The sequence below is a fragment of the Mesocricetus auratus genome, unplaced genomic scaffold, assembly GCF_017639785.1.
Source record: "Mesocricetus auratus isolate SY011 unplaced genomic scaffold, BCM_Maur_2.0 Super-Scaffold_15014, whole genome shotgun sequence".
In the NCBI taxonomy this organism is placed as follows: domain Eukaryota; kingdom Metazoa; phylum Chordata; class Mammalia; order Rodentia; family Cricetidae; genus Mesocricetus; species Mesocricetus auratus.
Window position 1 is genome coordinate 58,542,313 of NW_024429186.1, and position 15,181 is coordinate 58,557,493.

The following is a 15,181-nucleotide window of genomic DNA, read 5'->3' on the forward strand; positions in this document are numbered from 1 at the left end:
ACTTAGGAGGCCACTGAGGAAGCTCAAGTCCAAGACCAGCTCGCTCTACACAATGAGATCCTGCCTCAACAGTGTCCCCAGAAAAGTGAAAAAACTAGCAGCCATAGTGTATGCTGTAGAAATACAAAACTGTATGTAAATATAAAATTAAATATGAATTGCAGCAGCTACCTTTTTGAGAAACAGCTATCTGCGGGAGGCAGGGCGCAACAAAAGCAGAAATGCTTGATAAGGAACTGTTGCTATAAGCCTAGTTCTGTTACCGACTTCTCAAGCAATGTTTATAGATTATATAAATATGTATATATTTGACCAAGATTTTAAAAATATCAAAATGTAAGCATCAAAAGGCATTAAGAACATTAAATCTACTGCTTATGGTATCTTTAACCATTCTCTCTCCAACCAACTCGCCCACCCACCCCTCATAGGTCTTCTCTCCCCTGGGCACTGTGGAATGGGAGAGCAGCAGGAGGGGCCAGGGAGACAGAGAAGATCACAAAAGCAAAGTATTCATAAAAATGCCAGGATGGGGTTCATTGCTTCATGCGCTGATCCTCAAAGTTACTAGTGATAAGGACAAAGGGAATAGCCTTCATCTTATTCCTTTGAACCGCCCTCTACAGCAGCCATTCTAGCTGTGATGGACTTTGACCCTCAGCCACTCCTCAACCTGCTAGGGCATGTCACGTTTGAACCACATGACCCAATCCATGTTTATACATGCAAACACAGTGACTGCTTATAGTTTGACAGAGTGGCTCATCGCCGTCACCACTACCAAGTTCCGAGTCCATCACTCAGATGTCTCTTGCTCCCATTTATCTTGCGTCCTGCTCTGTAGTCACATGGCCCTGGATGTAGTCACACCGCCCTGCTCTGTAGTCACACCACCCTGGATGTAGTCACACCACCCTGCTCTGTAGTCACACCGCCCTGCTCTGTAGTCACACCACCCTGGATGTAGTCACATGGCCCTGGATGTAGTCACACCGCCCTGCTCTGTAGTCACACCGCCAAGGATGTAGTTTAGACATTCAGCTATAAGTCTTGCTCCCACAAGCCAATGGAGGTATTGTCTCTAGAGTGTTCCTTCTAAAATATGAATCGCAGCATGTCACTCACCGTCACTCAGCATTACCAGAATCAAGATGGAGCACTGCCATGTGCTCCTACTGCCCACCTCCCTAATTAAAGGAAAATTCAGTATTTTTATCTATGATCCAGAAATTAATGACAATTTTCAAGTTTCTCTAAAAGCCAAGACACTGATAGTGTTTCCTTAAGCTTCAAATGGGACAGTGACAGTAAACTCTAGCCAGGTTATAAACTGTAGTGACAACAGAGAGAAAGGGCACAAGGAAGAGAGCAGGAAGAAAGGAGACAGTCCGGAAATTAGCTTCACAAAATACGGTGTATCCACGGGCAGAAAACCGTTTTCCGTAAAAAGGAAAAGAAAAAAGGCTAAAACTAGACCTTACAGCTGGTCTTAGAGGATATGTTCATAAGATATGAGCACCTCTATTTGTTTTCTGGGGAACTGTCATTAACTTTTAAAAGTTGCCCAACCAGTTCTCAAACTCATGCCCCATCCAACCAACAAATGCTTAATTAGTTTTGGATCTTTGTTTAAACTGACAGCTGTGGTTCAAAAATCCCCCAAGGTCAATATTACAGTTTGCATCTTAAACTAGTCCAATGGCCTAAAGGTTTTCTGTGGTTGTGAGGTTGTTATTTTCATTTTGGTTTGCAAAGGAACTGCGCCACAGCTCTGTGCCCTAAATACGCCTTATTCAAATACAAAGCCATCTTCACAGTACTAGCCCAATAAGCACAGAAGACAGAAACGGCAGTTATTCCTCACCTACTCGGTGTGCAGACATCCGCCAGCCTTGGGCCCAGGAGAGAGTTTGGGAAGCAGGACCTAATCAAAGCGGCCTGAAGCCATGTCAGCCAAGGCCTGGGGCTGGAGGGGGGCTCACATGTTCCCATAGGAAAGCTTCAGAGGTCCGGTCTCTGAGACTATGTACTCTCACTTTACAAATAATATTGCCAGGTTTATTTACCTAGTTTCTAAGCCTGAGGCAGAACAGAAATAAGATATTAGGAGGAGAGCCGTGGGAGAGGAGCTACTTGAAGCATCCTGAAAACAAATGAATGCAAAACAGAGAGCTGCAGCCTAATGGGAAGGAGGAAACAAGAGTTCAAAGCACAGCTGCACCAAGGGGCGAGGCACACACTTGGCTCACCAGTAAGACCTGGGAGTAGCACGCCATACTGTAGAACAGCACCAAGAAGGGACCACCAAAACAGTGCCCTCCATTCTCAAGAAAAGGATTCTCCCAGCACTCTGGCTGGGATGCATTCATAGAGGTAAGGGAAGGTGCGGGAGAATAGGATGCTTTTACTTTGACCAAAGAAGCAAGCATAGACCCTTCCTTAATAACCAAAACAGCGCCAGGCGTTGGTGGCTCACACCTTTAATCCCAGCACTAGGGAGGCAGAGGCAGGTGGATCTCTGTGAGTTCCAGACAAGCCTGGTCTACAGAGCGAGTTCCAGGACAGCCTCCAAAGCAATACAGAGAAACCCAGCCTAAAAGAAAATAAATAAATAACCAAAACAAAAACCAATCTCAGCACCGATTATAATTACTCAGTGGAGAAGGGATCCACAAACTATCACTGCGGACGAGGCTTAATCTCCATTTAGAAGACATTATGGGAAGCTGTTGACCTTAAATTGTAAGATTTTATAAATATCTACTCAACAGTACAGAATCACCTAGAGCAGTGGTTGTGTATCTAGAGCCTGGAGTCCACTCCACTGCTAACTGTAGGTGATCTTTGCTAACTGGTTGCTCTCCAGAGGCTCTGTTTTCATTTTTGTTTCTGGGGACACTATGAGACTGTTGTGAAGTGTGATTCCCTGTAGCCCCTCCACAGCCATTGTCTTTACCTGGTTGCTTACTAAGGACACATGGCCACAGGGAAAGGGAGCTACCAAGGAGTATAAGCAATTAAAAAAGAGGTTCTTCCTGGTTCCCAGGTCTCCAGGGAGCCTGACAGAACAGAAGGAACGGGAGAAAACTCACAACTAATTCAGGTGGGAATTGAATTCCTTCGCCAGAGGAGGGGATACATGCATGTATGCTGCTGAAGTCCTGGGGTAAGGGCTTCTCTTCAGTTCTCAGTGGCTAAGCCCTAGGAAACCAAAGGGAGATGCATTCATGGGGAATGGAAAACAGAAATGACTTGAGGCCACTTCACAAGGACAATCCACAGGCATCAAGCTTCTAAAGAAAAAACTAGATGTGTGGCATGCCAAAGCAACGGGGTAGCATATGATTCTCATAGCACTTACTAAGTTCCATCATGACTCAAAAATGACAAATTACTTCTATGTGCCCCAGAGGCAAATAATACAGATTGGGATGTTTTGGATATAGATGGATGCCTCATCAGAAGTGCTCAGTACGGCAAACAACACAGGGAAGTCTGGGTAATGAATCCCACTATCTAGTCAACATACCCATTTGGAAGTATATTTAACATGTTCAAAATCAACCCGTGCTACTTTACAGGTTAGCTGCACCAACAATAATGATTATAGTAAACTTTTTAAAATACAAAACAAAAACCAAAGTCTTCTACCACATCCTGCATAGTTTTCACAAGTCCTGGTAGACGTGTCAGTAAAATATAATAGTTTAGAAATATATGAAGCCAAGTCTCGTGGCATTTCATATTTGTAAGCACAAGAGTTTTCTTATTTAAACACACTATTATCCAGGAATGGAACCACTGTGTCAGCTGTGGCCACTCTGCTGGTAGTATTTTCATTACCAAGCACATATGTGTCACTCTGCAATTACACACAAATATACACACTGGATAAAGAAATCCATTCTGCAAGTCTAGAACAAAGCATAATGAAATTAGCAGCCCTGTGAAACACAGGAATGGAATTGTATTAATAAAGAAACGGTATTGAAATGTTATTGTTAGTTGATGAGATTTTAACAAAACGTTCATTTTTAACGATTATGTACTAAATCTGTTCTTTTAATTTCCAATAGCCCACTATTCTCCTCTAAAACTAACCATGAAGGTATATTTCTCCATATCTTCTTGTATTTCCCCCTTTACCAGTCCATCCTGTAGTCTTATCATCTATTAATAAGTTATTTTTCCTACTAGAAACTGAATGTGCCGTGATGTGTTAAGATTGCAAGCTATGAGATTTGTGTGGTTTGCTTGTTTTAACGTACTTTGACACTCTGTCCCATGTAATAATACAATATTTTTTTCATTCAAGCAAAATATCATTTTTCCATTTCAGAAGTCCTTAACTGGTCTTGGCATACACTGCTGTTTCTCTTGCTGCATGCACATTATTCTGATATTTGTACCCTGTAGTATGCTCTAATTCTGACAGCATTGTCTGTCTACATTGTTGTCCCATTCTCTGCTCCTTCGTGCAATTATGGTTCCTTATATTCTTGAGTCCAGATATGTTTTTATAAGGAGATAAAAGCTGTAACAAATGCATTAGAGAATTTCTCTACAAGTTATTCTTACTTTTCCTGCATGCTACAAATAAGTCATACTGATATCATTAGGCAGATAGAAAAAAGGATAACTATGAACTTTATTCATGACGTTAAAGGGGATAAAATATCAAATAAGAACAAAGAGCTGGACTGGCTCTCTCTGGCTACCTCTGAGATGTCATCTCCCCATCCAAAGTTCTCCGGTTCCTCAAATGCCACATGGACACTTCTGCCTTAGGACACTGCAGTTGCCCTTCTCTGTCTGGATCAATCCTTTCCCATTCCAAAAGGGTACGCGTTGCCCCACTCTTCCTTCAGATGTGTGCTCAAATGACCTGGTCTCTTAAGACCCTTCCCTGACTATCTTATTCAAATGACTCTCAACTTCCATCACTCTCTGCCACTTGAACCCTACAGCTATTTTTCCTTAACTCATTGACTATAATATAATGGATCGTCAATTTGTCTATTCTGTCTTCTCCTTCTAGATTTTAAGCAAAAGAAAGCAGGAACCTCATTGTTCCATTTCTGCTTCCCAATATGCAGTGGCATGAATGGATGAAAAACTTCCTCATAGCAGAGAGATTACTAGTAGGAGTCTGACCTGATGAATTAGATTCTTGGCCCTCCTTCCCAATGAGGCTCTGCAGACATGCTCTCTGGGAAACTGAACTTACACCGGAGGCTTCCTCTGAAGACAGTTTCCACTACTAAGAAGTACCAGAAAGCCTTTGAACTTTCAAATTAGCAAAAACTCAAAGGCTATCAAATGCTAATCAAAAATGCACGAGGCTGGTGGAGAGACAGAAGCACACTGGTACCCACTGCTAATGGGAATGCAGCTCATTCGGCTCTGCAGGGTTTGATGTAGCAATGAGTACTAAGAGCCTAAGTGTAATGCATGCATTTTTCACTATGTGTTGCTTCATTTAGGATAACTTTGGAGCTGGAGCGATTGCTCAGCAGATAAGGGCACTTTGCTCCTTCAGAGAGCCAGTTTGGCTCCCAGAATCCACATTAGGAGGCTCGTAAATACTTTTAATTCCATTTTCGGGGGATCTGATGGGCTTCAGTGAGTGCCCATGCACTCAAAATGAAGTGCACAGTGTGTGTATTCAAACACAATACAAATATTATTTTAAAAATAATATTGTCCTCACAGAATTGTGTAGCACTACTAGCTCCATTGTACAGATGAGAAGACTGAGGCACCCACAAGTTAATACACTGCCTGATAACTTGTCTCCCCCTTTTTCAGAACAATAAAATTTACACATTACACATGGCTTCCTACAACAATGATCTTATTTTCCTTTCTCTTTGGGAGCTAAATATGCTCGTATGCTGAAAATTGGGGTCAATAAAATATAAGCTAAAATTACAAGCAACTCTGGGCATGTGCTTCTCTTATTCAATGGCTTCCTGTTAGCAAGAATGCAGATGTGATAAATATCTGGTACAGCCATATTGGACTCAAGATGACCGTGGGAATGAGGATCACAGGAGCTGGGGCTATCAGCGGACAGGAATCTAGATCTTGACCTTGCCAGATGCCATATCTCTCCTGCACAACCTTTTTACAAGACCTTCTTTTGAACAAGGAAGAAATAAACTTTGATGTAGTCTAAGCCATTGTTACTTTGGGTTCCCTGGTTATCTGTATCTATAAGCTAACCCAAACTAGTTCTGTCAGGCCTGTCACTTGCTCCGTGTTTCTTTTTAACGTGGTGCTTGGATAACCTGATTTGATATACTAGTGACAGTTTCTATGAATTATGCATTACATTTAGCATTTTCAAAATTCCCCTGGTGAATGAGTATTTATTGTCTCTTCTCTTAACCCCAAAGAGCAGCAAGATAGGCATACGTAAAAACCCATTACCACAATAATAGTCAGTAATCACTTTCCAGAATAATTGACTGCTAAAGACAATGCAATGAGGTGGGTCTCCATAACATAATAAAAACAATGAAAGGTATCTCAGCTGACTCAACCTTTCATGTCTTCATAACACTATTTCTAAGGATTAAGAGATGAAGAGCTTAGGAGTTGAAATGCTCTTGAGGGGAAATCTAGCTGAAATGATGAGGTCTTGCTCCATTATGATCTGCTCCTGGGTGCCTAATAAATTTGTAGTGAGCCAAAAAAAAGGGCAAGAATTTCATTGATGATATCATCTATAAAGGCTAAAGAAGACAGACTACCTCTTAAAAGGTGGGTGAATGAGAGATTTAGCTTATTAACAAGGTAGAATAACTCTGATGACTAATGTGTTGATTTATGTGAGGAAAGTTATCACAATAATCCATTAACGTCATGTAAATAACATCTAAAGCACTGACTTTCCCCTCCTGGAATTGGGGGAGGGGCAGAATTCTTGGTAAAGACACAATCCCATCTGTTGAGAATTACCAGCCAGGCCCTAACTCACCACACAAAACAAGAAATATTATATATTATATGTGTAATATCTTTTATTCTCCTAACTTCTAGCCAAGTAGAAAAAATACAGGTATTCAGTTTGAGAAAAACAGATCAAGGCTTTCCAACAAATATATCTACTAAGAGGAAATAGCAAGCAGCCCTGTTACTCAGTCTTGTTTAACATGAAAGATCTAATCTTTTACACACAAAACTAGCAGAGGTCAGCAGAATCAGGGTCATGTGGCTGAATGGTACATGCTAGTAACTATATAAACAACTTCTGAGGTGACCAGTGTCATTTTTCCTATCTGTATGCTTTCAATGGATGGTCTTAGAGGATATCTAAGAGTTACAGCCCCAGTCCCATCCCATATCCATTTCCACTCACAGTAGAAAACTTTGAGAAAATCTAATCTTGCTGACTCTCCCCAGGTCAGGGTGGTCTAGGCTCAAAGTGACCATGAAGAGGCTGTAGGGCCAACCCACCACAGGAAGGTCTGGCACCACAGAGATCTAAAAGCAGAAGGCTATGGTGAGAAATAGTCTTAATGTTTGAGCTCGGGGTCTTCAGGTACTGAAGGGGAAGAAGGAAGGAAGACAAAGGAAAGGAGAGTGTGGAAAATCCCAGAGTGACAGAAAACAAGTCGCAACAATTCTGCCCTCCTGGCAGAAGTACTCACTAGTCCCAGGTCCAACCTAACTGGCACAGGGCCTAGCAAAAGTCACTTTCCTCAATGAGATCTACATTTTCTTATCTGTAGTACAGTGTGCGTGCGTGCATGTGTGTGTGTCTGTGTGTGTGTGTGTGTGTTGTGTGGCTTCCAGATCAACACTTTGTTTTAAGGGAAAACGTGTTTGAGATGCACTATGAGTAATTAATCACCAGCTCTGAAATTTCTTTCCTATGTAATAACAGCACAAAGTAAAACATGTCAAAGGCAGTACAGTAAATGAGGATGTGTTTCATTCTCATGGAATTTAACCTTCATTCTATCATGATCACGAAAGCACACAAAGAGAACGTGTGTGACTGATTCCATCAAGCCATTCCTTCCCACTTTGGTGAGACAAAGATCAACACAGCTCGAAATGAAGTAAGAATGTGTCCTTAGAGTATCAGCCCCAAGATGAAATACATATCCAATACAATTATAAATGCACTATGCAGTCGTTTGACTGTTTTCATTTTGGATAAGAATGCTTGGCCGTGATTGTAATTGGCTAGTTTTCAAGATTTGGGTTTTATTGTCAAAACTGTTTATCTACCTATCCTTAAAACCCACATGTTTACCTATTCTGCCTTAAAAACAAACACTGTTAAAAAAAACAAAAACAAAAACAGCTGGCTGCCTAGCTTCAGGCTGTTTAGAGTTACAGGAGAGCTGACTTTAACAGCAACCAAACACTGTACTTTCCAGTAATAAAAAACTAAAAATCTCCTCATGTATAATAAGTTGATGTGGACCTGACCTGGGCTATGTGGTTGATTCAAATTGCTGTCGAGGCAGCCATATTTCTCTTAGCCTCATTATCCCTTACATGTTTTCACTTTTATGGGCTTTGTTTTTTCTCTAGTTTTTCACAAAGTAAATGAAAGTCATCACTGGAGGCTGCCAACAAAATCCCCTTGTTAAAGGCTTGGGCAGGTCTGAGAGCAGGTGATGGGAGAGAATGCAGTAAGGGAGGGATCAGCCAATGCAAAGGATGTAAGAAAGGGTGTTATGGAAACCCACGACAAACCCGCTGGCTTAGATTCGTAACTTTAAAAGACAATAAATAAACTTTCGATTTCCATTTTCCCAGCTGGGGAGCATGGGAACGGACAACAGAGCCATCTTCCTCCTCAGCATCAGCCTCCTCTGCAAGCATTTTCCGATCCTTCATGGATGGGTCTTTGAAGCTCATATTGAGATTTCATATGCTGCTCCAACCATTGTGGGGAAGATTTGGACTGGGATTCTTCAGAAATTACTTTGTTCTTCTTGAAAAAAAAAGATATCCTCCCTTCCTCACATCCTTACTTTGTAACCTAACATAACGGACGATTCACTTTTGTAATGCATGTTCCAAGAACAATTAGAAACTGGTCCCATCAGGAAAATAAAGTCAGCAACTGTTATATAGTGTACATCTGTGTTTTAAATAACTCAAGGGGTTTTTTTGACAAAGTACTGTAACTTTGTAAGATATTGAAAATTGGAAGATATTTAATAATACTAAGCTTTAAAAAGAAACCTGCTATCACTGAAAAATGGTATGCATCCCCTTCAAAACAACACAGGCTCTATCGCCATGCCTCTTGGTGACACTGCCATTCCCATAGCTAGATGGGAAGATTTTATTGCTGAAGACACAGCATGTTTTGGTTACAGGACACAGAGGAACCAAACCAGAATTGACTTGAAAACTGCCTCCCTTTTGGACAGCTTTCAAAGTGACAGCTGAGGGAGAAAGGCCACCAGTTCACTTACACAGCGGTAGAACCTGCATGCTTCAGCATCAACCGGGAGAGATACACCCACAGGTGCAATGACTGTCACTGGGGTAACCAACTGTTTTCTGACCAGATTCAAAGTCAGCTCCCCAAACGATTCATGCCTGGCATTGTAAACCTGGCCGAAAGCCTATATCCAGGGAGGGCGTGGGCCCTAGGGGGCAACCCACTACTGTTTTGCTAAAGACACATGTTTTCAGATTACCTTCTTTTTTTTTTTTTTTTTGGTTTTCACAGTTTTATTGGGGGGGCAACAGGGAAGTAGTCCATCAGCAGTATTATTCACAGGTTCTTCAGCCATTCCAGGCTTGGGCCCTGAGGGTCCTGGGGGTGGCTGGGCACATCGGGCATGTTCCCATTATCTCGAACAGGTACTGGGTAGTTGTAGGGTGTGGCCTTGTTGATCATGGTGGCATACTTGGTGTAGGGGCTGATTATGGGCATAATTATAGCGAGGCCCCAGACTGAGAAAGACACCACCAGCACCGGATGCTCCGCCCAGGCATTCTTGAGGAAGGCGCTGAGTCTCGCTGCCATCTTGGTCTTGCAGGCGACTAGGGCCTTCAGATTACCTTCTAACTATTATGTTTAATATAGACTAGTGATGCTCTCACACTTGGTGTGAGAAGCTTCTTGTGCAGTGAGGAGCAGTCCATGCAGGGACTCATAATTTGTCAGAGTGCTGAGAACAAGTGATTTGAGTACTCGGCCCAAAATGAGACATCAGTATCAATGCCCCAGTGCTCAGGGAGCATCACAGACGAGGGAGCAGAAAGGATGTAAGAGCTGGAGGGTGAGGACCAGTGCTGTGCTGTGAAATGCTGTCTTGGGAGCATGACATAGTCATTGCACTCATGAACGCACAGTGGCTATGGTTACCAGCACGAGACCTGAACAGATCAAGCTAGTCAATAATTCCAACATGGATGAGGGAGGGGCTGAAAACGTCCAACCAAGGCTGAGGAAGCTTTGACAAATGATGGCTATCCACAGAGGAAGACTCATTTTTCTCCCAGAGTGTGACAACTGGTAGGTTGCCCATGTTCATGTAGGCAGCACTAATTGGACTTAGTGGGTTCTAAGTACAACATAAAAAAGAACATACATGCTGGAGGGGTCCGGGAGGAGTGGAAGCAGAGAAGTTAGAAGTAGATATTATCAAGATACATTGTATACATGTATGAAATTGCCAAAAGAATATAAAATGTTTTTAAATCTCCTTAAAAACTAGCACTCTGTAATTTTAAAGAAGTAATTCATGATGATTTTAACTATCCAGATAGTGTCTGCCCTACCTCCACTCAAGGCAACTCTAAGACCTTGGGTCAGCCAGTACAATGTCAAAGGGTATAAAGGTAAACATTAAATAAAGGTGAAAGGTTTAAATTAGATGACAATCCATAGAGTAGGCAAGAGAAGCCTTTATCCTAATATGCAAATAACTGAAGTTACAATAGCCAGCTAAAGAGATAATTGTCAACATCATTTTGTTCACTTCACCTCACATGGACAGACCTTGCTTCCAACCGCTTCCATAAGTGTAAAAACAGATCACATTCAGGATCAAAATGCACATGAACTTTGCCACTTACAGTTTAAAATAAGGATTCTGGTAATACAAACTGGAGGTAATTACTGGGTAGCATCTGTGCTAAACAACAGGGAAGATAATATGAATTTTATAATGAATTAGCATTGCATTTTTCAAGTAATTCCAATCTCAACAAAACAGAACTCATGTGAATAAACTGCACTTGTATCCAACAAAGAATACATTGATTTTGTGAGAACAACTTCTGACTTGGTTCAAATCTACTGCAATCACCAAGGCAGCTAACAGAAAAGTAATCTATGAGAACTAATATAAATCTTTTATTTTCCATTCTAAAATGAAAAGTACATGAGTGTTTTCTATTTAATGAAAGGATCCAAATATATAGTAGATTTTTGAAATGTCACATTAAAAAGTATAAATTCAGCCAGTCAGTGGTGACGCATGCCTTTAATCCCAGCACTTGGGAGACAGAGGCAGGTGGATCTCTGTGAGTTCCAGAGCAGCCTGGTCTACAAGTGTAGGGGTGAGCCCACAATACTTGGAACAGGTGAGGATATAAAAAGAAAGGAAAATCAAAAGCCCTCTCTCTTGGAAGCCTGCCACACTTCTGATCTTCCTGCTTGTGTATAAGTTCTTTCTCTGGTAAATAAATATATTAGTTTCCATATTGCATTGATTCCCATCTCATACAAGAGCTAGTTCCAGGACAGCCTCCAAAGCCACAGAGAAACCCTGTCTCAACTCCTCCTCCCCCCACCAAAAGTATAAACTCGCTGGGCATTGTGACATACATCTTTGATCCCACACTTGGGAGGCAGAATCAGGCAGATCTCTGTCTGAATTTGAGGCTAGCCTGGTCTAGAGCAAGTTCTATAACAGCCAGACAGAGAAACCCTGTCTTGAAAAAAATAACATAAATTTACTTGATTATACTCATAGAAAGAGAAAATAAAGTGCTTTAAAAGCATTAATAAATTGCCGGGCGTTGGTGGCGCACGCCTTTAATCCCAGCACTTGGGAGGCAGAGGCAGGCGGATCTTTGTGAGTTCGAGGCCAGCCTGGTCTACAAGAGCTAGTTCCAGGACAGCCTCCAAAGCCACAGAGAAACCCTGTCTCGAAAAACCAAAAAAAAAAAAAAAAAGCATTAATAAATTTGTCATGTAGAGCCCAAACCATTCCTTTCTGATTGTCCTGGTGTCATTCAAACAATACAGGTTGTTTTCACTGCCCAGGTTGCAATAGATTTCTATACTATACCCCAATAAACAAATTTGAACAGAGACAAGAACTTGTTTAAGCAGTACACACAGTATCTAGATGTTTAAAGGAGTATCACATACTTATTAATGTATATGCATTTACACATTTCAAAAGTAAGCTGAGTTCCGCTACTTCCGGTTGCGGGGACGTTCAGACTGGACAGAGCGGTTGCGGGTTCCCTCTATGTAGCTCTAACTGGAATGCTGTCAACTTCTATCACTTAGCGTTACGTATCCCTGATCACCTGGTGGAGCCTCTAAAGAGAAGAATTACTACACTTATGTCCGCACAGGAACTCTGTGCAAACTTGCCAGCTGGGATGAGAGATGAACCTGGTGCTTCTGTCAACTCCAGAGTTTCCTAAGAAGTGCTCAGAAAGTGCACTTATCTTCTGAAGAAAAGGAAGAGTTGAAGAGACAGCAAAGGCAGACCATGCTCATTACAAAAGAGAGATGAAGTCCTAGAACCCTTCCAGAGGAAAAATGAAATAAATGTATATTCAAGGACACCAGCACACTCAGGCAGCCTCCTTTGACTTTCTTGTTCTGAGCATCCCTAGCTGACCACAGGAGGACACCCTGGCTTATTCAATGGGGATGCCTGAGCATCTCTGACCACAGGAGGACACCCTGGCTTATTCAATGGGGATGCCTGAGCATCTCTGACCACAGGAGGACACCCTGGCTTATTCAATGGGGATGCCTGAGCACCACCTGCTGACCACAGAAGAACACCCTTGCTCATCCAGTGGGGATGCCTAAGCATCTCCAACCACAGGAGAACACCCTGGCTTATCCAGTGGGAATGCTGAAATGACTGTGGCCAGAGGACAAGCAGTGTCATGAGAGGAAGGTGCTGGGCTGAAGGGAAAATGTGAAAAGGGTGCTGCTGCCTGGAGATGAGAGAAAAACGGAATGCAGCAAAAGGAGAGCCAGGGCTGTAAAGAGCAGGGAGGCACAGATGATAACGAAGAGCCACTTCTAGTGCAGGGCGTTCTTCTTGTCTACACAGCACTTAGTCATCTTACGGGCAGCTCCCTGCTTTAAAAGAAAAAGAAAAAAGAAAGAAAGAGAAAAGGAAGGAAGGACGGACGGACGGACGGAAGGACGGACGGAAGGAAGGAGTCTGAAGTGTAACGCTATGTGATGTCTGTTTCTAAACCATAAGGTGTCTTTTGTTCTTTAAACTAGCACACTACCAAATGTGTTTTAGATAGCGCTGGCTTGGTGGTATTTTCAATAGCGACTGGCCTTGCCTGGTAGTATTTGGGGAGTGAAAGATGGAGTGGAAATTTGAAAGGTTCTTCTTGATTCTATTTGTTGGGGAGTAGTAGCTTTTACAGCTCCCGTTGCCTGTGATTCAACTTATTTGAAACATTTTTCAGTTAACTGAAGACCACTCTGAATAGGGAAGGAACACTGAATCTGTGTGAGGATGTGCGAAGTGGACAATTTCATGGGATTGGTTCTCTCCTTCCACCTGAAGACGGTTCTAAGAAAGACAGATCACCAGGCTTCACAGTAAGTACCTCCCCTGCAGCAGGGTTTCTCTGAGTTCTGTAGCCCTGACTGCCTGGAACTCACTATGTAGGCTAGGCTGGTCTTGAACTCAGAGATCTCCTGGCCTATGCCTCCTGAATGCTGGGGTTAAGGGTGTGTGCCACCACACCTGGCTAAGCTAAGTACTTTTACATTGAGCCACTTTCTGAATCCTTCTAAGTGAATACAATTTTTATTAGTATTTGTTTGTTTGTTTTCTACATGTCTGAAGTTTTTTCTTCTGAAAAGGAAGCTAGTCCCTTGCTTTTCATTCTGACTCATGACTACTATTATCTTCTCATATATTTAGCTGATTAATCCCTTTGTTTACATATCCTGCACATTGTGATGGGGCAATAAATGGTTGAGAAAATTTTCACTCATAACTCACACTCAATAACCCTGATAAAGTAATAAGATATTTCACGAAGTCCACTTACATTTAGAGAATGAAGACTTTCAGTTTCTAATGAAGATATACAGATTCTAGCTGTAGAGCATTCAATTATTAGAATGAATTTGGAGCTCTGTCCTTGAAGGACTAACAAAATAGTATTCTCATTTGTACATGAGGAATCTGCATTCTTTAACATTCTTTACCATGTAATGCAGCCACATTCTGCAGCTCCAATATTAATTATCTCAATTATCCAATAAAAATACATACTAAAACAGGATTATAAAACAAAATCTGTTTTTCTACTGGATCCAAGAAACATATCTCATCACCAAGGACAGATATCACCTCAGAGCAAAAGGATAGAAAAATAAGCTTTCCAAGCAAATGGAAAAGATATAGCCATCTTAATATCTTACAAAGTATACTCCACACCAAAACTAATTAGAAGAAATAGGGAAGGACACTATTTACTCACAGGGAAAAATTTCACCAAGACTGGCCCTGGGTTCTGCCACTGAAGCTTCCAACCTGGCAGAGGCGGCAGGAGCCAAGGTACCAGAATTCCCTGCACCACCCACGGAACTAGGACTAGACTGGCTGCCGGTGCTTGGGGTCTACTGCTGTGTCTTCCATCCCAGCAGCAGGAGCCACAGCCCTCTAGTCTACTGCCCCACCCACAGTTCTAGGAAAACCAGGGCCCATTTCCAGTGCTGGCATAAATGGGTATTTTCATGTAGAAGACTGCAGATAGATCCATGTCTACTGCCATGCACAAAACTTAAGTCTAAATGAATCAAAGGCCTCAACATAAATCCAGCCACACTGAACCTCTTAGAAGAGAAAGTGGGAGGTACCCTTGAACTGATTAGTACAGGAGACTGCTTCCTGGACATAATACCAGTAGCACAAAAACTGAGATCGACAGTTAATAAATGGGACCTCCTGAAACTGAGAAGATT

At 42.0% G+C, this 15,181-nt stretch overlaps 2 protein-coding genes across 2 annotated transcripts in view; both read right to left on the reverse strand.

Annotated features, from left to right (window-relative positions):
• The window catches only part of Ttc6 (tetratricopeptide repeat domain 6), a 212,407-nt gene that overhangs the window by 173,843 nt on the left and 23,383 nt on the right, over window positions 1–15,181 (reverse strand). The window lies entirely within an intron of this gene.
• On the reverse strand, window positions 9,730–10,024 carry LOC121139368 (NADH dehydrogenase [ubiquinone] 1 alpha subcomplex subunit 3). Its single transcript, XM_040743046.1, has one exon. The coding sequence runs from the start codon at window positions 10,004–10,006 to the stop codon at window positions 9,752–9,754; it is 255 nt and encodes an 84-aa protein (XP_040598980.1). The 5' UTR covers window positions 10,007–10,024; the 3' UTR covers window positions 9,730–9,751.

Bases quoted from the DNA above. Each gene is read 5' to 3' on its own strand.
- LOC121139368 (XM_040743046.1), bottom strand. From the start codon at position 10,006: ATGGCAGCGAGACTCAGCGCCTTCCTCAAGAATGCCTGGGCGGAGCAT.